The 23685-nt window shown below is 51.7% G+C and overlaps 1 protein-coding gene across 1 annotated transcript; it reads right to left on the reverse strand.

Annotated features, from left to right (window-relative positions):
• Nucleotides 1-241: 241 nt before the first annotated feature.
• OLFM1 (olfactomedin 1) lies at nucleotides 242-21146 on the reverse strand. Its single transcript, XM_084298830.1, has 6 exons — nucleotides 20790-21146; nucleotides 18664-18813; nucleotides 13478-13633; nucleotides 10939-11158; nucleotides 5145-5251; nucleotides 242-1994 (listed from the first exon to the last, which is right to left on the reverse strand). Exons 1-6 carry the CDS (start codon nucleotides 20937-20939, stop codon nucleotides 1320-1322), a joined length of 1458 nt encoding a protein of 485 aa, XP_084154956.1. The 5' UTR covers nucleotides 20940-21146; the 3' UTR covers nucleotides 242-1319.
• Nucleotides 21147-23685: the final 2539 nt, after the last annotated feature.

Here is a 23685-nt window from a genome sequence, read left to right on the forward strand (position 1 = left end):
CTGAGAAGGAAAACGACCCAATTGCATCATGCAGCATGAAGAGAGTCCTGCAGAGAAGAGAGCAAAAGCCTCCAGCCTCTGCTTCCCAGCTGCAGATGGGCATCCCGTAATACTTGATTCCAGACATAAGGGAAGTCAGGATGGTTGCTCAACCATCACCCCAAAACCCACAATACCTCCTGCATCCTGCCCCCATACACCTGGCCACTCGTACACAGAACACGCAATGACCAAAGCAGGGAAGTCTCCTAATATTTTTATTGTTCCTTAGATAACTGTGGATAGTACAAAGTTTTCCTCTTAAAAAAAATTAATTACCTTCACACTTCCATAAACAGAGCTTTCCATGGGAATCTGATGCCACAGAATTTCCACGGAAGCGATTTCCAACCACCATAATGCTATGTAGATATTATAACAGTAAGAGAATATTCTTGTAATTATCAACATGAAATTGGTTACCTGTGTATAAGGGTGAACACTGATCTTTTTTTCTTTTTAGAAACAAAACCATCATTTATTAATCCAAACTACATCATTGCATTTACAACATTCATTGCATAAACTGGACATACAAAGTTTTGCCACCTCTGGTAAATAACAGACATACATTATACAATATATTTGCTGAATACATAAGTTCAAACAATATGGGTACAACAACTTGTTCATAATACATACTTAAACCATCGTGTTTAATAGTTACTAAGACACAGATCCATGAGCTACTTCGGGTCTCAGCACAGTTAATCTAAGTGACAAGAACACAGTTGAGAGACAGTAGCTGCAATGGAAGGCGAATAAAACTAACCTGTGATAGGTCTTGTTCAGACAGCGAGAGCTCCTCACGGGTCAGCTTTTCTGCTTAGAAATACAAATCACACATCCATCACAGCTGACCGCGATGTCGGAAAATGTCCATGCAACCCACACACAGAAGAGAGCGAGTCTCCCAAGGATAAACTTCCGACAGTCATTGCCTTACTGCTTTAGTATGTACTATAGGTTTGCTATCGGAACAGAAACAAAACAAAACCCCAAACTTAAGTGGTTCTTCAGGTGCAGTTCCAGCTGCAAGTACATGGTTAGTCATGAGTCTATAACACAGGGCCAGACTTCTAGAAATGTAGAGGTAATGCTGATCTGTCAGGTTTATGCTGAATAATCCTCCATGACGTTGGTCTTAATTTTGGCAGCTGTTTATTTATTTACTTATTTAAAGTGTGTTTCCTCGATATTAGTATTTCTTTTTCATTCGTTTCTCCCTTTTTTCCTTTTTATTTTATTTTTTCCTAAATCAGTTTCTAAACAAGGATGGACTACAACTCATCAGACCTGATGACGTGGAAGAGGGTGACATTGTAAAGTATTTGGTGCCCGTTGTTCCAGGCATAGAGGGCCCGATCCTTGGGGTTGTAGTCCAACATGGAAATGTGCGAGTACTTGTTTTGGAACGGGATGTCGATGTACTCGTAGGTGGAGGCGTTGGTCTGGTAGGCGTAGTGCACCTTGGTGCCTCCCGAGTAGCCGTTGGTGACGTAGAGCGTGCCGCAGATGATGAAGGCCTCCCCGGCACTGCGTTTCGGGTAGCTGGTGTTCCAGGTCTGGAGGCTCTGCAGGGTGTTGGGGTCCAGCTTGCTGATGACGATGTTGCCCGCGTTCTGGTTGGTGGCGTAGACGGCCCACAGCCCGTTCTCGTCCACCATGAGGTCAATGTCCGAGTGGCCGCCCCAGGCGTAGTGGTACATGTTGTTGTAGCCGGCATAATCCAGGCTGCGAGTCTTGAGAATGGTCTCTGTTTTCAAGTCAAACCTGATAATTATGTGGCTTTGGTATTTGTTGAAATAGATAGAGCCGTTGTAGACCACTTGACCGGTGCCTGACCATGGGTGAGGGAGACGGTGAGAGGTAAAGTTGTCGGTATTCATGAAATCTGCCATGGATTTGTATTCGCGGACAAAGCGGTTGTTGTGGTAGCTGTCCATGTACCAGACCTGGTCGAGAAACAGAAAAACCTGGGGTTAGGAAAGAGCAGAGACCTGCCCGAGCCCTCCACCAGGGAGAGGTGCTTCACCTTTACATGTTTCCCTAGAAAATGTTCTGGGTGCTAAATCTGCGAGGAGGCTGGCTTCATTGAGCCACCCACTGGAAAACCACGCGCCCAAAGCCTGCCACCTGCGCCCAGAAATAAACCTCAGGCTGCCACCCCAAATCAGCCAAGAAATCAAGTGAAGAGCGAAGCTTTCCCAGAGGTAAGCTGGCATCTCCCTGGGGGCTGGCACTGTTCTTCTGGAGGGCAATCAGCATCTTTCTCTAGCTAAACCCAGCACATTACACTGATGCTGCCTCTGCTGCCTCTAAGCCCCATCACAACTGCACTCAGTAAATTATAGCAGCTGCTGTGCAGAGCTCCGCTAATTTGGCACGCAGAAGCAATGAACGTAATCGCTCATTGTCAGGGAAATGCAGGCAAAGTCCATATTGGTTTAAAAATCATACACTTCTGCATCAAAAGCTTACACCGAGGCTGCTGAAATACAAAAGACAAAGACATCAAAATGTTGCTGTCAGGAGATGGGGGAGAGATTTTAGACCATGACTTAAACACCGGTTCACTGGGGACAGTGTCTAGACTTCTTAAAAAACAAAAAGAAAAAAAAAAAAAGAAAGAAAAACAAAAGCTTTCGTCATTTGAAATCAATTCAGAGGCAAAGAAGAAAGAAGAAATATCCATCCAGTGAGAGACATCCTGTATGCCTTTGCTGCCTAAAGTTGAGATAGCTGCTTTCTATAAAAAACATTTGGGAAGGTAAAGAGGTAAATGAAATAGCAGTGGGGAATGCCTTTAAGGACACAGATTGGGGTAATGTTGTAGTGCATGCTCCTTTTGCAAACACCTTGCAAAATCTGATCATACCAGAGCCTCAATACAGCCGTCTCCAGGGTCCATTAGAGCAGCAGACAAACATTTACACATGCCTGTGCGTGCATGCACATTTGGGCTGCTGTTTTTGAAAGGCCGAGTGAGGTCTGCAAAAACTTTTTAGGAAACTTCAGAGCTCCCTCAGTACTGCCCCAGAAACACTGCAGAGGTGGAGAATAATCCTGTGGCAAATTGCTCTGGGCTGCACACCTCTGCTGTGGGATCAAGGATGGCTGCCAGAGCACCAGGAGAAAACCACGTGCATCCCTGAGCCCACGGCAGAGAAGTGCCTGCAACCTGGGAGAGCTTCTGCTGCCGGACATGATGCTGGAGAGCACTCTTTGGTTAATGTAAAGTCTGTGTTTAACTAAAGTAGCTTGGGAAATTACAAAAAATCCTGAAAACTGATTGTATCTCAGCTAATCCCATTTCATTATTTGGCATTAAATAACTCCACGTGGCAATGCATTGTGCTCAGTTTCTGGAGAGATAAAGAGAAGACCACAAGAGCAGCCCCTGTTATCAGGCTGGTGCTGCAAGGTGGCAGGATCCGACGATGTTTTGTGCTTTGGAGAAGCAGAGATTGATCGGCAGCAGCGCCTCGTCGTGCCGACTGGCTCTGAGCAGCCTTCTCCGCACTGTCCTGCCAATACACATCAATCCCGGCGCTCAGCATCCACCTGCTGTCTCGCCGCTCCTGCGAGACTTGCAATTGTGCCTGGTTGTGTTCAATGATTTCATGACATGAACAAATGACCATGAAAACCACCAAACACCTCCCGGGGCCTGGCGAGGGAAGATGGATATGATAAAGTGCCAGCGTCTCCCCATCACTGGTTTCCCACTCCGCCAGGTAGCCAATGAAGTTCACTTGGGTGATTGTGTTTGTAATAAAATCTGCAGTAGATTTATGTATTATACACACACACACGCTTGTGAAGCTTGAGATACAGTCCAGAGAAAACTGACTGTGTATTCTCACAACAAAACACACTGCAGAAAAAGACATGGGCAAAAAAAAAAAAAAAAATCCATTTTGAGATAAGACTCTCTGAAGACATGGGAAGATCTTTAGCACGTAATTAATGTACTTCAGCTGCAACCCAACTCTCCCTTTACAGACGTATAAATCATGCCTAACCCTGTTAGTGCCAAGGGAGGCAGCAGACACAGCCTGGAGGGGACAACTCCGTCCCTTCTGATGAGGAAAACAGTGTGTGATGTGGGTAAAACCTTCCCGTTCTGCTTCCAAATTGGGATTTCATGGGGTGATGCTTTGTTTAATAATTGTAAAATAAAGAGGTATTGTACTGGGAAGCCAAGCTGGCTGCTGGAAGGAACTAGCCTGGCATCCCAAGTCACTGCTGCTTCATCGCTGCACACCTCCAGGCACACGGAGCCACCCCCAGTGACGGTTTCTGCAGAGCATCCCTCGTGCGCTCTTAGCTACAGAAAGCCGATCGCAGGGCAAGTTCCCAAAATAGCTGCCCCGACACAGCCCTTGCCAGCGCCTTTATCTTTTGATGAAGGCTGCTTCACGCAGGAGGGAATTGCCATGCAGCCAAGGTCTGTGGTTTCTGTTTTGTTTTGCTGCCTGCAAATCCTCAGCAAACACTCGAGATATTTTCCATTCCATCAGTCATGGGAAGCCTGGATTGATTTTCAGCCAGTTATTGGCCTCCTACCTCTTTGGGATCAAAATTGAATGGTCTGAATGAAAAAAAAAAAAAAAAAAAAGGAAAAAAAAGACCAAACCAAATCTCTCGCTGCAGTCAGTTAAACCCTCACAACATTGCAGGTGGAAGACAGAGGGACAGAGGACAAATGGAGTTCGACGACAGTACTGGGGACACAGGCAGCAAAAAAGCAGCAGGGATCAAGACCATGGGCCCCTCTGCTTTGCCCCAGCTCCCTCTGGGCTTCCAACTCCAGACAAGAAACCCAATATTTGATTTTCCATCCCCAGATCTGGTGACACATCCAAGACCAAGCAAACAGTGGCTTCACTGAGGTTCACCTGCCCTGGGAAGGGACCACGGCATGGGGCTGCTCCCCCCTCATCCTCCTGCCCTTCCCCACCCTCAGCGGAGGTCGGCAGAGCCCCACGAGGAGGATTAGGCACCTAGGGGCACTACCAGGGCTTTGGTGCTGGGATTTAAGGAGCTTTCTATGGCTTTGGTGGAGGGGGTGGACCACGGGGATGGCGCCGCCGCGCTCTTACCTTGTTCTCTCCCTCTGGAGCGAGCGGGTCCGTCATCCACGATCCGAATCGGGAGCCCGAGGTTTTAATTGTGATGGGGTCACTGATTCCCGTCAGCTTGCCACAAGCTGGAAAAAGAGTGCAAGGCTGGTGAGCACCACTTCTAACACCCACCGTGGCCCAGGACTGCGCCTTCTCACAGCGGGTCTCTGCCTGCCAGGCCCCAGCTCAGGGTGCTGTGCCCTGCTGATTTGAAGCTGGTTTTTATTTAATTAGAGGTAATTAGGCTGAGAACAACTGCCGGGTGCTTTTGTTTGTTTCATGCCTCTTAATAACAAGTGTCCTTATCACACTGCCCCAAGAAAACAAGCTTTCCTGAAGCAGCCACGCTGCTCGAATGGGAAATGAGAGGAGTTAGCCAGGGTCGAGCAGCCAGGTGGAGAAATTAGCTGAACAGCTCTGCTCGTTTCTGCCGTAATAGAGTGGGTGCAGCCAAGATAAAAAGACAGACGTGTCTATTCCAGCCCTGCTGGAAACGCGCATTTGTTACGGGTTATGCAGGGGAGGAAAAAAATAAAAGTGGGAAATTCTAGGCAATATAAATCTCTTCCTAGAGAAGAGCATTTACCAGCTTCTAGCTGCCACCTTCTCTGCTCTCTGCCATGTCTGCTTGCTCAGGAGACACCTGAGACCACCAGCCCACCGTGGCCACCCTGCTAGCCCCAGAAGGGGACGTTGGGCACAGCAGAGGATGGAGGCTGTGCAGGAGCGTCCGGGACCCAGCCTCAGCATTGCTCCGCTGGGGATGTGCACCCACACAGCACCCTGGGGCTCGGAATGAAGGGCCGGGTTGTGAAGCACTTCACCCCGTAGGTTTCATGCCCCTAAACTTAAGGTCAGCACATCTGCAAGTCCAGCTAAGCGCCTGGCTGCTTTTTAAAGCCATAAATACCAGGTGAGGCAGCAGCACCTCTCCCCTGTGAGCCTGCTATGCTGGCAGCCCACGGCAGCTCATTTTCCTTCTACCTATCTGCCCCCTGGCACTGAACCTAGTGTCCCTTTTGGGACACCCGTGACTAGACACCTGCAAAGCTACAGCCTCAGCATTGCAGGCAGCCCTACGCCGATGTCCTCTTTACGCTCATCTCCCCATTTTTCAGCCCAGCTGCCATTCTGGTCTCCCAAAACACCAGCATCTCAGCATATGTGCACGATGTAATGACAGGCAAAGAGACCAAGCTGGATGCGGCAGGAGGGGCTGCAGCCGGTGCTGAAGGCTTTGTTGCTACGGGAGCAGGCATTTAAAATCTGGATACATTCCCACAGAGCCGGACTGGCGGCAGCATCTCCTGCCAAGTTCAGCAGTGCAAGGGGACACCGGCCCCTGAAGTTCACCAGGTGTTTCTGGCTTCTCCCCTGGGATGAGGATGCTCCTGGGATGCTGAGGAAGGGGAAATGTCAAGGTGCTGGGCTGGAGAGGATGCTCCAGGTGCTGGGTCGGGATGTCCAGGGCTGGGCCAGTAGGTGGGAGCCTGCAGGGTGCTGCTGAAAGGCACGGGGAGCTGGACCAGACTGGGACAGGGTTCTGCTCGGTCACCAAGAACATGCCCCAGGAGCTCTGCACTACCCACCGGCTGCCCTTCTCCTAGCCTGGTCTCATCAGTCCCCTGGGCTCCTGGTTATGGCCACGGGATACATCCACGTACCACAGCTCTGAGCTGAGGGGCAAAGGGGCCACCTTGGCCTGGGACATAAAACAAATGAAGATTTGCCTGATCTGCACCAGTACGACATGGCCACAGGGACCATCAGCCTTGCCACAGCCTTCAGACACCAAGCAGCTAAAGAGAGCTCCCACCAGAAAGCAGAGAGCTTCCCTGGCCTCACAGGGGAATGGCAGGGGGAATTCTGCCCGGCTGATGCATTCAAAGCCTCTCAGCTCAGGAGGAAAGCAAGGTATTGACAAAGGGATGTGATGGGTTAAAATAATAACTGCTTAATTTCTGGTAAATTCCCATCGCAGAGGACCAGCCTTCCTCTAATCACAGATCTGCTCAGTGCTGCCTTCCATTATCACCGCCCTACATTGCTGTCACTTTATCTCTTTCCTTCCATTTCCCTGGAGAGAAAGGTTGTATAAAAGCTCATTGATCAAAAAAAAAAAAAAAAAAAAGGAGAAAAAAAAAAAGGAAAAAAAAGCAGAAGCAGCTGATAAGGGTAAACTACTGTTGTTTGAACGTAGTGAGGCTACATCTCATACACGTTTAGCTGGAGGCACATTCACAACAGCTCTTCAGCAGTGCAAGAGGGTTGCTCTTATACAGGATGAGGTGTTTTCTGTCTTGGAGTAAATCTACGAGAGGCACTTAGACAAGAGAAAAAGTTTGAAAAGGGTCCTGGAGCCAAGTGCTTCCTGGCCCTCGGTGAGCTAGGTCCACACAGCTCTCATGGGGTTACCAGCCCTGTGGTCCTGAGCTCGGGGCGAGGGTCCTGCTTACAGCCCTGCTGCTTCCACCGCGCTCTGCAGTGTTCTTGCAGGGCTCCCAGACCGTCTCCAATATTTCATGAAACACAAGAAAGGCAAAGGCTCTGCTCACTGCTTATTTTCCTTCTGGGACCCTTTTTGATTGCCGAAATGCTACAAGCATCTCAGCTCGCTCAGGGATGAATGAGCAGGAGGGGAGCTTGTTCTGGTGGCCGTGCCTGAGTGCACGATGCGGGGGAAGCTGGGACTGACGGATTTGGGGGCACTCACAGAGGGTCTGTTTTCACTCCACTTTCCCCAGCACTATTTGGGGCCCACAGGGGGCTGCGTGTCCCTATCCCTGGGCATCAGCATGGATCAGCCTCTCCCAGGGCGACCCTCCAGGACTCCTTCCTTCAGCCCCAGAGAGCAGCAAGGAGATGCCACCGCTGCGCACAGCCCCTTCCTCTACCCACACCAGGAATTTTCCAGCAGCAGCAGACAACTTCCAGCCAGTTACATCGAGCGCTGCCATCCTCCCAGGATGCTCACACCCCCACTCCATCTTTTTTCCTAAGCTCCAGCCCCCCCGGTGACGTTTAGCAGCTCAGGAGCAATTTCTCCACCAACGCAGCCGCCGCACCGCCACCAGCACTGCCTGGCGCTGCCCAGCCAGGAGCTCCCCATCCCAAACACATTGTGGACAGGCTGGCAGGACCCTGCTTCTCCAAAAAGGAAGGACACGCTTGCTATTTCCCCACCTCTGCACCAGGATTGTGGGCTGGGATTCTTTGCAGGAGTTGGGGAAGGCTCGTGCCTCCAGCAAACGTGAGCCTGTGGAGTGCAGACGAATTGAATTCCCCCTTGACTCGAGGAATGACAGCCTTTCCCCTGTTTGAAGGCTCCTCTCAGGAGCATTAATGGAAACGTTAAGATCCCAATATAAATAGTGATCTTTAAGAATGTAAACAGAATAACAGATTGAACGTGCCATTATTGATTTCTTTTTCCCTTCACACACATGCCAGGGTCAGGAAGTGTTTTCACTATTGATCCATCAATAATGCTTAAGAAACCCAAAATACAAAAAAGGACCTTGTCTAAAGGAAATGCTGCTGCACTGTTGAGCATCAGTGCTACCTGGAGGATGGGGAGAGGCAAATGGGACAGAAGCATGGCACATCTCCTCTGCCTCCCTTGTCCTGTGCTCCCCGGTCCTGTTTTTGGTGCTCCGAGCTGTATCCTGAGCACTAGCAGGCCAACACGCACCAGATGAGCAGTGCTGCTAGCCCATGCAGGAACAAATTTAAGCTAAAACATGCTGCTTGAGACTCCAGTGCATCCCTCGGAGCAGATAATTTGCAGCAAACAACAATCCTCAGCAAACAGGGTCTCATCGTGTGCCAGCAAAGTGTCTGTGAGGTTGTTATCTGAATTTAACTCAATTAACTACCATTTTCACTGGTTTACACTCCGGAGTGATAAACAACATTGGAAATTCAGTCTGTGCTGTTTGCTGCTAAATGACCAAATAAATCACCCTCCCAGGCGAGCAGCAAACGCTCCCGGGTGCGCCCTTGCAAGACTCAGCGCTGGTCTCTGCGAGCAGCTGGGGGGGCTGCAAAGCCCCAGGGCAAAAAAGCTGCTCTGGGTGGCACAGACACAGAGGGAGCAGACAGGCAAGGGGAAAAAAAAAAGAAGGGGCAAAGCCAGAATGCCTAAATAAAACCTCAAAGAAATAAATACAAAAAAAAAAAAATCCCCAAAGTTTCTGGAAAAGGCTGCCTACAGGATCTCAGCACCCCAGCTGCCTCAGACTTAGCTGGGCTGGTGACCTGGCCGGTTGTCCCAGCTGGAAGACCTGAGCATCGGGGGACACAATGAGCCAGAACAACACAGCCCAGAGCAGAAGGGGCTAACGGTGCAAGAGCAAAACTTGGTTATCTTGAAGCCCTGAATGGTCTGGGATTTATTTCTTAAAGTCTGCCCAGGGTCTGCGGGAGGATCATCACAACATCCCTGACTCTGGTGGAGCCAGCTTGGGCTGGGCAGCTCCATCAAAGCCCACTGGAGAGGGGCTATGAGGTCTGGGAGGGATTTATTTAAAGACCTGTCCCTAGGAAGGCAATTGCACAGCCCAGATTCAAATCCCTGATCCTGCTGCTGTTCCCCCTATCTATCATCAGCATCTTCTCGAGATGGGCTGAAGGCTACGGATGTAGCAAATGGATAGTCGGGCACCATCTCCCCCAACCAAACCCAGCCCTGCCCTCCAAAATTTCACTGGAGAGGTAGCTGATAAGGGGAAATGCAGGGAGGAGGCCGCTTGCAGGGGCTTGGAGGTGTCTAGAAACAAGCAAAAGCAATTCCAACAGCGGAGGCATGAGAGAAAGGAAACGTTACCTTGCCAAGGGTACACAGTTCTGAGAAGAGATCAGCTCTTTCTTGAAGTTACCTGAGAGTGTAATTTCATATGTGCTACCAAAATAGACTGCAGAGCAGTTAATGTGTTTAGATTACCTAAATTGCTTAACGAGAAAGTCAATAACGTAAGGAGAAATTAAATCAAGCCAACGAGCGGCAGGGAGCCCTGCAGTGGCAGGAGGCAGCACCCTCCTTCCCCCCTGCCCGGGGGCAGGATGTGGATTTTGGCTACAGCCAGGACCCCTCGGGCTTCGGGGCAGGCTTGGGCAGCCAAAGCCATCCAAAAGGCTCGGAGACATCTCCCTGGTGCTAGCACTGCTACGACCCAAGGGGTTCCCGGCTCTTTCGGGGAGGGAAGAGGTGAGGAGGGGCCCCATCCTGCACAGTCTGCACCGACCGCGAGCCCGCTACGTCATCATGCTCTTCTCGACAGTGGTTTGCAAGATGCAAAAGGAAAAAGGAAAAACTGGGTCCCCGCCTGCACGCTTGCTGCTTAAGCGGGGTGCAGAGACATTTGCTAATGTGCCAGGTCTGGGTAGCAAATGGGTTGGCCACCGATGCGTAAGCAGAACGGGTGCATGTGTTTGCTGTGCATAAGCGTTGCTTAGGAGGCCGCGTGTTGCCGCATTTCACCGCCCGCTTATGCAAACGCTGCAAAGAGTCACATGCCTACTTACGGGCCTGATCCTGAAGCACTTGCACCATGAGCAACATCAGTCGTGCAAGTAATCCTCAGCAGGACTACTCCCAGGACGGATGCTCCTTATAGCGCAGGTAATTGCAGGATCGAGCCTGGCCGGGCGAGCTCCTCTCGCAGCCAGGCGAGGCACCGGGAGATGTCCGGTCTAGCATCTCTGTCTGCAGGCGTGACGTGTGTTTTAACATCGATGGTGTTTAGCCAGTGCCACCATGTTGTTCTGAGCCTACCTAATTTTTGCATGCATGCACGAAGCCTTTCTTCAAGATTTGACACTCTGTTCTGAAGCTCTTCGTAGTCATAGGCGCCAATCTCTTCCTGGAGTTCGTTTAGAACTGACGTCAGATTCTGGACCTCCTCTTTAAACTGCAATACCAATTTTGCATCGGCTTTGTACTCTTCCAACACTGGTATCAAAGGCCTAAGTTCCTCCATTTTCGCTTTTATTGCCTGCAAGGTTAAAATAAGCTTGGTTCAGTGCTATGCGTGCAAAAATCTGCAACACTCTGCCTTGACCTGGTTGCTTCCTACGTGAGTGCAATGTTCATATCCCCAAATTATTATCATTAAAATTATTTAAATTATTATTTTGGTCCAAATGATGTATTGGAAAGAACATATTAAACAGGCTGCAGAACACCAAAATATTTGGGAAAGGCCTTTATTTGTCATTTTTAGAATGCAACATCTTAGGGTTACATGCTTCAGATCACATACACAAAGAGTTCTTTTTTTTTTTTTCTTTCCAAAAAATAAAATAAAATAATATATATGCATTGACAAGGGTTTCAAACTATTCATGAAATGCATCTACAATTGCATGCAAAGGAAGATCTCGGTTGTGTGGTTCAAGGTTCCTTAGTGAGATATGGTGCTAATTTGGAAAATAATCAAAAAAATAAATGCATGGTGCAAAATGCTCTGTAGCCCTCTTTTCATGGTTACATGGGAGTGAACTGCTTCTTCAGTCACTGCAGCATTGAAAAAACTTGCTTTTAAGTTAGCCCTGTAAGCAAGAAAATGAAATACTGTTGAGGATCTAGCTCACTAACCTGCCTTATATAGATAGCCATTCATAGACAAATACGGAACTAAAGAGAAAAAAACAAAACAAAACAAAACAAAACGAAAAACAACACAAGATCTCCAAACCACTCATATTTTAACGCTGGCATTAGCAGAAACAAAATGCTGTGGCTGTTACTTAAAATGATGCTTTGGCAGCAAATTATACAAAAATTCCTCACTGTTTTCAGGCCTGCTATGAGGAACAGAAAAATCCAAGTCATTACCAAATTTATTTTGCAGCAACGAAGGCTTGTTGTTGTTTCGTTTTTGTTTTTAATTAAACGAAGGCCTTGTTTAAAGGCACAGTATGCAGCATTTTGTTAAGGATGCTTTGCTCCAGCAGCTAATGAGTAGACATAAATATGCATGCACCTACCCGTTAATGAAGCATGTCAGTGTACAGGGTATACCTGGCGCTGCTTGCACCAGCCAGAGCAGCGCAGGGGCAGGCTGTGACCTCTGCCTGCCTGGTGAAGCAGCTCTGGGGTGGGACAGCATCAGAAACTGGCCCCAGCCTTGTTTCTTTGCCTCCTATTTAAGTTGAAAGGCTTTCCCTCCTGTGGCTTGCGTGTGGGGAATTTATTTTCTTAGTGGCTCGTGCTACCTTGGTGCAAGTTCCCTGGCAGGTGATGGGGAGGATTAAACTCATCCGAATGGTGAAGAGCAAAGAAAAAAAAAAGGAACTCATGCTCCACTCAGGGAAATGGGCCTGGCATCCTGGCTGTGGAGCTAAACAGGGTCCTGGGGATGGGGAGCGGGGAAGGCAGAGTTGGTGGAAAGTTTTAAGAGCCTTCCTCCTAGCTTTTTATCACATAATCTTGGTATTTCGGCATTTAGCGTATCAATTAAGAAATACCTGGTTTAAAACACCAGTCAGCTGGGCAGCAGGATGGGGATCAATGGGACGGGTCCCCAGATTTCACTAGAAATCTTCCAAATTTGTGCTTAGTTCTTAATCCAAAATATTACTGAAGTGTAACATTACAAATTGTACTGGCAGCCTCCTTTGGGCAATTTCATTTTGGTCATGTTCTTGAAAGTTGCTGCATTGGCAGCTTCATTGAAAAGGCTGATTTTTTCCTCCTAATTTGCATGACACTAGGACAAAAGGCACACCAGTGACCAGAAGGCCCAGGCTCTGCTGCCAACATCCTGATTCAAAACTGGACGTTTGCACCCCTGAAGATGCTCAGTTTGCCAGCCTGACGACAGATGAATAGCCAAACATTGATTTTTTTTGGGGGGGGGGGGTTGTTTGCTTGACTGATTGCCCCACTGATGCAACCTCACCAAGGAGGGCAGCAAAGGGGTGAGAGCCTGGTATGTAGAGAAACATACACAAAGCCTCTACTCTTGGCTCTTCCCAAGGAAAAGTGGAGCCGGGCAGGGGTGGGGATGGGGACAGGACGAAGTCCCAGCTCTGCCTGGCCTCATCCTGCCCAGGCTCTCCCAGCACGGAGCCCAGCCTTGTTGGGGCACCGCCAGCCTGTGGGTATGGGAACATGGGGATTCAGGCTTTTACCCTGCAGAAAAAATGCTCTGTGGCAGAGGAAGCAATCCTACAGCCTGGATCTAGCCCTGCTTTGGGCAGGAGGGTGGCTGGGTGGCCACGAGCACAGCAAAGCAGGGCTGGGGACACAGCGCGCGCCCCGCGGCATCGCCAGCCACGGCTCGGTTAAGCGGATTGGAAAGCACACCTACCTTAAACTGCCTTGCCAGGTGCTGCTTGTGGCTTTCTTCCACTTGCTTGAATTTGGATTCCAGTCCCCTCATCTGGTTTTCCATCTTCTCCACATACTGTAGGTCTCTCTGAGTCCGCCTGTCCAACACCTCTATCGACTGGGACATGTTTTGCACCTGTCAGACGAGAAGGGACTTGTCACGCACGAGGCACATATTCAGCAGCAGGGCAGCACTGCTCGCGGCCGAATGCAGATGCTGACATTTTCCCCGAGTCAACAAAGCTAAAGGGCAATCAGCAGATGCATTATTTACTGGCTAATCAACAGCATCTCCTCGTATTATGACCCCACACTCCAAACCAGAGCAAAGTGGTTTCAGAAACATTTATTCTGCTGTGCTGCAGAGAATAACTCAGCGATCCCGTGTGCAAATGAGGGCTGTAGCCAAGTACGAGATGCATTAGTGGTAACGGCCTCTTTCGGTCTGGAACAGCACCCGGTGCCTGGTGCAGCACAAGGAGAGCCTATTAGCTTAACAGGAGCACATCTGACTCTGAGAACCACCTCTGCTGAGATGCACGTTATCGTTTCTTTGCGTGCATAAGTGACGCTGATTGCCTAAGTGCAAACTTTCCTCCCAGCTAGTAAAGCTTGGTACCCAAACAGCCCTACGGTTTAAGCAGCATCTGCCACAAGGAATCCAGCTGTGGATTTGGGGGTGCCCCGGAGCTGAGGGATAACGGGTGCATCCCTGCCCTGCAGGTGGGTGCTGTGCCGGGCGCTTTCTTGCATCCCCCCATGTGCCCATCTGGCCCTGCTGAAGGAATGATGCAAGGTTTGGCCAGGCTCCTTGTGAGAAAAAAGCTGCTTATGGCAGAGGTGTAAGGAACAGGGGAAATGATAGCCTAAATGACCTGATTTGGAAGGCTGGCTGTCCCCTCGCTTATTGAGAGATTTGCTTCTCATTTTTCAGGCTATGAGAGGGCAAACGAAGCTCTGACTTAGGCAAGTACCTAAGCACATATTTAGCATTAAGCAATGGGTAAAATTAAAGGTCTTTGCTTCAGGAATGGTTGTGTTTACCATGTTTGGTACATTCTGGGGCTCAGCCCCCGTGCGGTGCCACCACCATTGCCAAGGTGCCCATGGAAATGCCCTGGCCCTGCCAGCATTAATGGGGATAATGCCCATGTTTAAAATGAATCAGGCATCCATGCATGGTGCTGCACGGTGCCTAGCATCAAAGGCCTCCTGGTTCAAGCCTCTTCCTCTGTGGGGATCTGAGCAAAACACAAATATGAGCCAAAACGATCTCTGTGAGATGCTTCCCAGAGCCCTCCAACTCTGTCCCTCATGGGGCAAAACGCAGAAAGCTGAGATGGGGAAAGAAGGGTGTAAGGGCAGCGTTTCCTCCAGCAGCCCACACGGTGCTGCTGCGACTTACCTTAGAGGCTGGGACACCTGCGTGCATCGAGCAGCCTGCCTGCTGAAAGCAGCGCAGGTCAAATGCCAACTTTTGTGTCCGCGTCTCCAAAGTGATCAAAACGCCCATTGCTCATGCACGCCGACAAGAAAACTATTACAGGGAACCATTAAAAATGTATGGGCAACTGGTATTTCAAAGGCCAGGGGCGAGGAAATGTTTTGTACGACCTGCGCAACTGCCCTGGGGCTCTAATAATCGTCCTCAGCAGAGGTGAAGGTATTTGTCAGGCTGAGACCCTCCACAGGACTGGGAGGTGCCCCTTGGAGAGAGAAGAAAGGCCTCATACAAGCCTGACTGGTCTGCAATCCCTCCTGTTAGATACCCTTATCCCATTAATCCAGTCTATCCTCCTTTGAGTCAAGACGTATCTACGTAGCAGAATTGTTTCAACGGGTTGGAATAGGAACGACTTGGTGGGATCATACAAAATCGATCTCATTTAGTCTACTAATGCCCAGCCCCAACTTTAGGCCAAGCAATCAGATGAGCAGAGATCATAACCCAGCCCTGCAGGTGCTGAGCAGGGGGCTCCTGGCGCTGCTCCCGGATCGTGTAGAGGCAGAACAGACTGTGCTGGGAAATGAATCAGAGCAGCTCGCACAGGCTCCTGCTCTGAATCACCTCTGGAGGAGCCTGCCTCTCCCCTGACTGCAGAGGAAATTAGCCTCCTCGCAGGGCTCTCAACTCAGACATCTAAAATTAGCCGCCGTGCTATTTTAGGGATCTGTTTTACAAGTTCAGGCTCTCACTATTTGTTGCCTGTATTGTTTTCAACCAGGCAGGATTCTGGCCAGACTGGTAAAAACTCCATCTCCGTCATTCCTAATCTCTGACAGTAATGCGTGCTTCATCATCTGGAGATCTACTTGTTTTCCTTCATTAGCATATTAAGCCCTTGATCCAGCAAAGTACTTTGGCACATGATTAGATTTCAATGAGACTGCTCATAGCTTAAACTTAAGCGTGTACATAAGTGCTCTAATGAACTGAGACCTGAGGATATTGTCTCAGATTCCCTCTGCTTTATCCATTAGCTACTACCCTCAAATAGCAGCTAAAATGCTTTTTGCCCCCACTGGCTGAGCACGCACTCTCGACGTGAAACCTCATTTTCCATCAAGCTGATGAGAGATGTATACCTGTGGTTGTCTTGGGGAAAAGAGCCCACTTCAGCGTATAAAACAGAAAACTGTTACAGGCAAAGCTTCCAGTTCTGTTCTTGTCATAAAGTCAGGATGACTTCTTTGTCATCTCGAAACATAGACCAGTCCTGATGAGCTCAGGAAGGGCAGTTCAGAGCCCATTTTGGGGGTCTGAGGTAGGATGAATGCTTAGCTTGAGCTTGGGGTAGCTGGACAAACTGATGGAGTGATAGCTTGAGACATCTTGAGGGAGATTGTTGTGATCTATGGGAAAAATTGGCAGAGAGAGGGACTCAGCCAAGGGATCACTACAAGAGAAGTCCATTTTATAAGGATTGTGGAAGGCTGAGCAGATCATTGTCCTCTCTAAATACACCTCCGAGCGAGTATCAAAGGAACAAGAAGAACTGTTTAAGCTGGAACTCAGTGCTGGCAAAGAATAAGCCTTGGCAGGAAACGAGAAGTGGTTTAACTGTCAGAGGAGGAAGTCCTCCCAGATAACAGGGCCAAAAAAAAAAAAAAAATCCATTTGAAGATAAAACATAATCTGTTCGTGAACAGGATTTCGGTGATGGCTGGGTTGGGACGCAGCCCAGGATCTGGCCTCAGCACCTGACGCACGGAAGGCAGGAAGGGCTCCGCGCACGGCAGCCAAGGATGAGCTCAGGCACCTCGGTGTCCGAAGGCGGCCTGAACAGCCTGTGCGGCGGCGAGCAGACCTCTCTTATCACCTTAGCTCACTCGCACCTGCTGCTCCTCACACTGATGGGGTGCCCAGGAATCACCTGCAAGCAGCACGCCCCGTGTGCCGTGGGGAGCTGGGGTCTCGGCGGCTGGGGACCTCAAACTGCCTTCAGCCCCTGATGCCCCTGTGTGGAGATTTTCACTGAGGATGCTGTAACTGCCTTGTGTACACACACACACACACACACAGGCAGCTTTCTTCTGGCTCACGAAAGCAATGCCTTATTATTTCTGTAGGTGAGTGCCAGGTTTCCTGCTTTGAAAATCCAAACAGAATTACCTCGCTGACACATTATGCTTCTTCATCTGCTGGCGGAGAGAAATCCGGAGGTGAGAGTTTTCCCATCACAAAACTAGAGGTAAAACGTCAGATTGGGGGAAGAAGCATCCAGGTCTGAAATCCTTCCTGGGGAGCTGGGAGCTCTCCGCAGCAGTTGCGTTTCCCTAAAGGGATTTTCATTTCAGCCTTGATCGAGATCAGATGTCTGGCACCAAGAGCCCACTCTTTATTTTGGGGGTTTGATATGGGTTAGCGTAGGAGTGAGATGCAGACAGATCCGCAGGCAGGTAGCACATCCCCAGAACGCACGCCTTCACGTACCGCTCCCCCCTCGCTTTATCCACTCGCAGCCGGAGAGCTGCCCAAGGGAAAAAATCCCCGAGCATTTCCACCCTCCGCAGTGCACCTGCTGGTATCCCAGGGCTGCTGCGCCCTGCTCGCCTGCCCATTAGCAGAGGGCGTTGGGTCAAACCCTACTTGTTTTCTGCATGTGAGCAGTTCTGGGAACGCGAGCGGGCTCTGACTGCCACAGCAGCTGCTAGCACAATGCCTGCTGCCTCTCAGACAAATGTGCTGCCGGACCAATTGCCGGTGTTGCTTAGAGAAATAAAGGCTTGAGCGCGATTATTTTTAGAAGCCTATGACATACCGAAGAGCTGTTTAAGGGCTAAGTGTTTTCTGTCTGAGTTTATTGTCCTTATCACGTAGGAGAATCAGTTAAGTGTAGGTTTAATGCTGTTATGAGTTCCTAATACATCAACTTCCCGAGAGCATCAGGGTGGAAGTTATTTTGTCATGCACAACACATGCCAACGTAGCATTAGGGCACAAAGGATAATTACACATCCAGCACACGAGTCCACTTATATTTTAAAGAGAAGAGGACCATTTCGCATGAAACGGCATTTCTTCAATGAAATCTATTATCCGGAAAATTTCTTGTTATCAGGAGCGTTTCCCTAATGAGATTCTTTGATCTCTTCGGACAGCAGACTATTAAAAACTAATCAAGTGGATGTCAACATTAGAAAGAAAACCACTAACTGTCATTTCTGTAATATTTGATGTTGACAGCTCGTAGTGTTCTAGTCGACCTTTTTTTTTTTTTTTTTAATATCAGCTCGGCTAAGAGTGCACGGGCTTTGGTTTTTTAATTCTCTCTCCTCTCATCTTGTTGAGACTCATCCTTTCAAACAGCTTGTGTTAACGTAATGGAAAAAAAAAAAAAAAAAGCAAGTTACACCCTTTTATAAAAAAAAAAAAAAAAAAAAAGAAAACAACTGATGTGATTCAATATCGTTGCTTTGATCTCAGCAGTTTTAACCTGACCTCAGGCCGTGGTCCCTTTTCCTCTGTGCCTCAGAAATATTTAGACATTCGTCCTCCTGGCTGATTATTCCCCACTGCACACCTGGGGACAGCGACAGCACGGGAGGGCTGGCCCAAGGGGGCTGTCCCTTCTGGAAACGAAGGCTCAGCCCAACTCTCTCACGTTTTTACCCCCTGTGCCATGTCAAACCAAACCACCTTGCCCAGAACGGGTCAGCCGTTACCTTTTCTAATAGTTGTCTCAGCTGCTTTGTCCTGGCATCACGCGAGCACATCGTCTGTTGAGGTGCCACCACTGTGCATATACAACGTCCCTCGCTATCCTGGGCAGAGCTGTAGACCTGCCAGCTTTCCTCTGGGTTGGTAGGCAACACCTAATTAACACAGGGAAAGATGGGTTAAGTCAAGGAAGGGAGGGGTGGGGGAGATGAACGAGGAAGAGGAGGGAGGAAGCAGCACGGACTGAAGGATACTGGGGTTGTGCAGCAAGCGGAGGGAGCTCCTCCGAGGGCCCAGCCAGCACAATTCACTTGTAATGCAAAAATATGGATTGGGGACAAATAAAGGAAGGGTCTGAAAGGGAGAGCAAGAGCTGAAGCAGACAGGGCAATGCAAAGGGGAAGCAGGGACAGGAGGAAAGGCGTGCTGCAGAGGGGGTGGGCAGCGTGCTGTAAGGCACCGAGTGCAGCGGGGTGCCGAGCCGGTGGGAAATCCGCTGCCCGGCTGTCATTACAGAGCACTCATCTTCTCCTTGACACCGGGAGAAGGATGTGCCCGAGCTAACAGGGGGCGTACGGTGTCCTGGCTGAGCGCTGAGCAGTGATCAATGAGCATCTGCAGAGCTCTCCTGGAGCCGGCGGCAGGAAAATCAGCTCTTCTGAGGAAGCAGATACCGGGAGTTACGTTTCCCCCGTCCTCTGCCAGGTTCACCAGGACAGCCACTTCTCTCCAAACAATCTGTGGGTCCCGGGCAGGGAAACCCTGGTGCTGTGCCCCACAAAACACGCCTGCAGTGAAAGGATGCAGGATCGGAGCCTCCGTCAGAGCTTCCAGGACGCAGCGCAGAAAGGGAGCCCAGCCCCAAACACAGCACATGCCCCAGCCCCCCCCTTGTGCCCCTTGTGCTCTCCAAAGCTCTCTGATCTTAATTTCCCTTTGATCTTGCAGCACTTTGCAAAATACATTATTTAATCACAATTCAGCCTCCGCTCACTTTGAAGGTGCCACTGTTTTGCCAACCGAAAGGGAAATGTTCTTTCTACAATTTTAATACATTACAAATAACCTTGCAAATACCCATGTGGACAGACACGCACTGAGAGGCAGCTAGCAGACAGACAAACAATTTGATTCTCTAGCAAAAGCAACCAGAAATAATAACAATAATAATAATAAAAAAGGTCTCATCATCCCTGGTAACACGGAAAAAAAAAAAAAAACTAGCTTCATTCACAACCAGCAGAGTCACTACATTAAATACTCATCCTGGAACAGCAGAGCTGAAATACGTTAGCTCTTTTCTAAGGCACGAGCATGCAGCCTGGAGGCGAAAGATTCCCATTTTTTCCTGCTCCGGGAAGACAAGGCAGAGGGGTTGTTTTCCTCAGCCATTTCCAAAGTGGCAAGACCAGCCACCATAGCAGCCCTCCAGCACAGCAGGGACGGGAGGCATCAGGCACGACCGAAATACACCGCAACTCCTCCGCTGCATTTTCCATCCCATTAACGACTATTGATTAAAGGCAGGGAAGCAAACGAGACCCTGCGGGACTCGCACCTGCTGTCCCGAGCCGCTTCGCCAGGCGACGGCGGAGCAGCGCCGAGGGAAACTTTGCAATCCCCTGGCTGGAGGCAGGGCAAAGCCCCCCCCCCAGTTTGCCCAGGGCTGGGGATGGATGAACCCCAGAGCAGAACTGGGGGCGCCTCCCACACCGCCACCCCACTCCCCCATCTCCTACCAGCTCCTGCGACCCCAAACCGACCTGACCGTGTCTGCACGGCACGGGGGAGGGGGCACTGGCAAAGCACCCCCCTGGGTGATGCCCCCATCACCCGAGGGGCAGCAGCGCTGCCTCCCCCCGGGGGCGCTGCTCTTTGCAGCGAGGGGGCTCCCGCTGGGTCTGCCGAGGGGGGGGTGGCAAGGACAAACCCAGACAGCCCGAGGGGGGGGTCCCGGGGCGGGATTTAGCCAAGGAGAGATTTTGGCGACCCGGGGGGCACCCGGGTGGGGAGGGACAGGTTGGCCAGGGAGGAGCGGGACGAGAGCCGGGGCGCAGCCACCCCCGGAGGCAGGGATGCTCCGGGCAGACCCCGACCCCCCCGCAGCCCCCTCCCGGCCCCCGGCACTTACTCCCGTGCTGCGATCCAAGGTGCCGCCCGAGGCCGCCGTGAGTTTGGTGGTGTTGAGCCCCACGAGGGAGGGCAGCGTCTGCGACATCCAGTTGGTGATCATGGCCATGGTGCTGAGGACCACTCCAATCTTGAGTAAAGGCACAGACATGTCTGCGGGGGGGGGCGCCGCGCACCCTTCATTCTGCACCGGCGCCGGGCTCCATGCCGCTGGGGACGGGCTGCGCCAGCCGCCCGACCACCGCCACCGCCTCTCGCCGCCTGCCCATCGTCCAGAACCTCGCCACGGCCCTGCCCGGGGCTACCGAGGATGCTGAAGGTGCTGGAAGCGGTGCTGGAAGCGGTGCCGGTGCCGGAGCCGGTCCCAGAGCGGGGCTGCCTCCCTGCGCCCGCCGCCACCGGGCGCGCCCCAGCCGGAGCGGAGCGGCTGCAGGAGGAGGGACGGGACCGGGAGGGAGGGGCAGGGTGGGTGGAGGGGAGGGGAGGGGAGGGGGGGGAGAGCCCAGCCAGCCGGAGAGGCTGCGGAGGGCGGGTGGGAGGCAGAGGGGAGAGAGGGAGAGGGAGGGGAGAAGGGATTTGGGGAGGGGAGAAGGGGTTTGGGGAGGGGAGAAGGGGTTTGGGGAGGGGAAGGGGGAGCGGGGATTTGGAGGAGGGCGAGAGATTTGCTTTTGGGGAGGGGGGCAGGGGAAGGGGAGAGGAAAAGGTTTAGGGAGGGGGGAAAGAACAGGGGAGAAGGGGATGGATTTGGGGAGCGGGGAAAAGGAGTTGGGGAGAGGAGGAAAGATTTGGGGAGAAAGGGGAAAATTGGGGGGGGGAAGGGGAAAGAGCCGGGGAGCCGGTACGATGAGGTGGTGGGGAAAAGGAGCTGGGGAGAGAGGAAAAGACCTGGGGGGGGGAGAAGGCGGGAGGAAAAGAGCCCGGGGGGGGGTCGCGGGCGGGTGCCGGGGCCGGGGGGCGGCTCCCCGCTGCGGCGCGGCGCTGCGGTGCCCCCTGCCGGCTGCCAAGGGGGGGGGGGGGGGCGCGGGGAGTGCGGGGCCAGGGTGCGGGGCCGGGGGGCTGGAGGGCGCACAGCCCCCTCGGGGACCCTATGGAAGACCTCCCCTGGCCGAGAGGCTGCTTCTCCGGGGGACAAAAGGGAGCTGCTGGCCACCGGGGGGAGCCAGGAGCAACCCTCTGGAGCCGTGCCCCCCCCCGTGAATACTCAGGTGCAGGGGGCTCCCCGACAAACCACGAGGTGTGGGACCCAGGGGAGGCACCTGGTGGTCTCCAGGCCCGCAGCCCCCTTCCCCCTCCGCGGGTTGTGGTGTATCGGAGCATCCCCCATGTTCCTGCGTGCCCCCTCGCCACGCTGCAGCCTCAGCCCGTGGCACACCACGCAGGAGCTAAACCCCAATATGCCAGGCAATCAGCCTGCCCTCCAGCTGGCAGTGCCACCCCTCGTGCTGCTCTCGCCCCACTCCCAGCAGGCAGGGTTGTATGGCCAGGGGAGGTGGGACAGCACTGGGTGCCCCCAAAACATCCCCCAAACGTCCTGCAGTTGGAAGAAACCTGGTTGCTGTGCCTGGGGTGGCTCGGAGGCAAACCCCGATGAGAAACCCCATGGGCTGTTAGACTGAACAGGGTGGTGGCTTTGCCCCATGCAGCTCCTCTGGACTGAAACAGCACTCATTTGTGACCCCCCCAAAGGGGTTTGCAGAACTGTCCCCGTGGCTTCAGAGCCAAAATTCCCCAGGCAGCAGAGAGCTGAGGTACCCTGCACACCCACCCTAAGCAAACCTTAACCACTCAGGGAAAAGTGAATTGTGAAGTCGATCCCCTGGCCCTCTCCAGAGGATAAAAGTGATGCCCCTTGCTCCACCGGCACAGCACCGGCCTCAGCACAATGAAGCAGCCACCACGGCCCTGCAACAAAGACCCCCAGCCTGGCTGGGACCCGTAGGGGTCTGATCTGACGAGGTCCAAATCTGCCTCCTCTGGCACCATTCCCCCCATGGCACAGCTCCTGGGGGTGGTGGGTGTCACAGCTGTGAGAGCACTGAGGGGCACCCCAAAGCTGTGAACCCCCAGGATTTCCTTGCCATACAGCGCCCAGACTGGTGTGCGCAGCAAATCCCAAATGGGGAAGCAAGAAACTGTCCTAAAATGCATTTGCAGCAGAGCTGGCGTGTCCCTAAAGGCACCTTGCCCCTGGCTGGGGACCTTGCCCTTAGCTTGGGATTGCCCCAGTGCCCCCCAGCACTGCTGCTCTGGGCAGAGAGACCAGGGATGGATGACAGCAGAGTGGAGCTGTTTCAGCAGCGAGCGCGAGGGAGTTTCAGGGAAGCACTGAGTGTACATTCAGCAAGTCCACCAGGTGGAGAAAAAGAGATGAGTTTGAGCGTGAGCGCGGATGCCAGGTCGGATCCTGCCCCTCCGGCAGCGCAGCAGCAGAATTGGATGCTGTTAGCTGGGCGGCACTGCCTGGTGCATGTCAGGGCTGCAGCATCTGGGGCGCAATTCCCTTTCCTCGCTGCCCAGCACCCTCAATCCTGGCACCCCTGCCCTTTTCCCCACTGTTCAGGACAGACCAGCGCTAACCCCGGTAAGGCAGCCAGCCGACAGGTCCATCTGCTGTGCTGAAATCAGTGAGAAAACCACTCCTGCCCGCCGCGTCAGAAATTGTCCTGCTCAGGGCTCCTGAATTAGCTAAACTACTTTGATCCCATGAAATAGGCTTCACCCAGACCCAGGTCTTCCTCAGGTTTTGGAGCATCCCTTCCATGGCAAAACTGCTGTCAGCTTGTGCAGAGTTGTGCCTGTGAAGGGGGTCAACACCAAGGAGGTGTTTCAGGCTCTGCAGGATCAGGTTCTTTAGGCAAAAGCCTTGCATGACTTCGATATTTTAGAAAAAAATCACA

The sequence above is a fragment of the Netta rufina genome (assembly GCF_964035555.1).
Source record: "Netta rufina genome assembly, chromosome: 20".
NCBI lineage: Eukaryota > Metazoa > Chordata > Aves > Anseriformes > Anatidae > Netta > Netta rufina.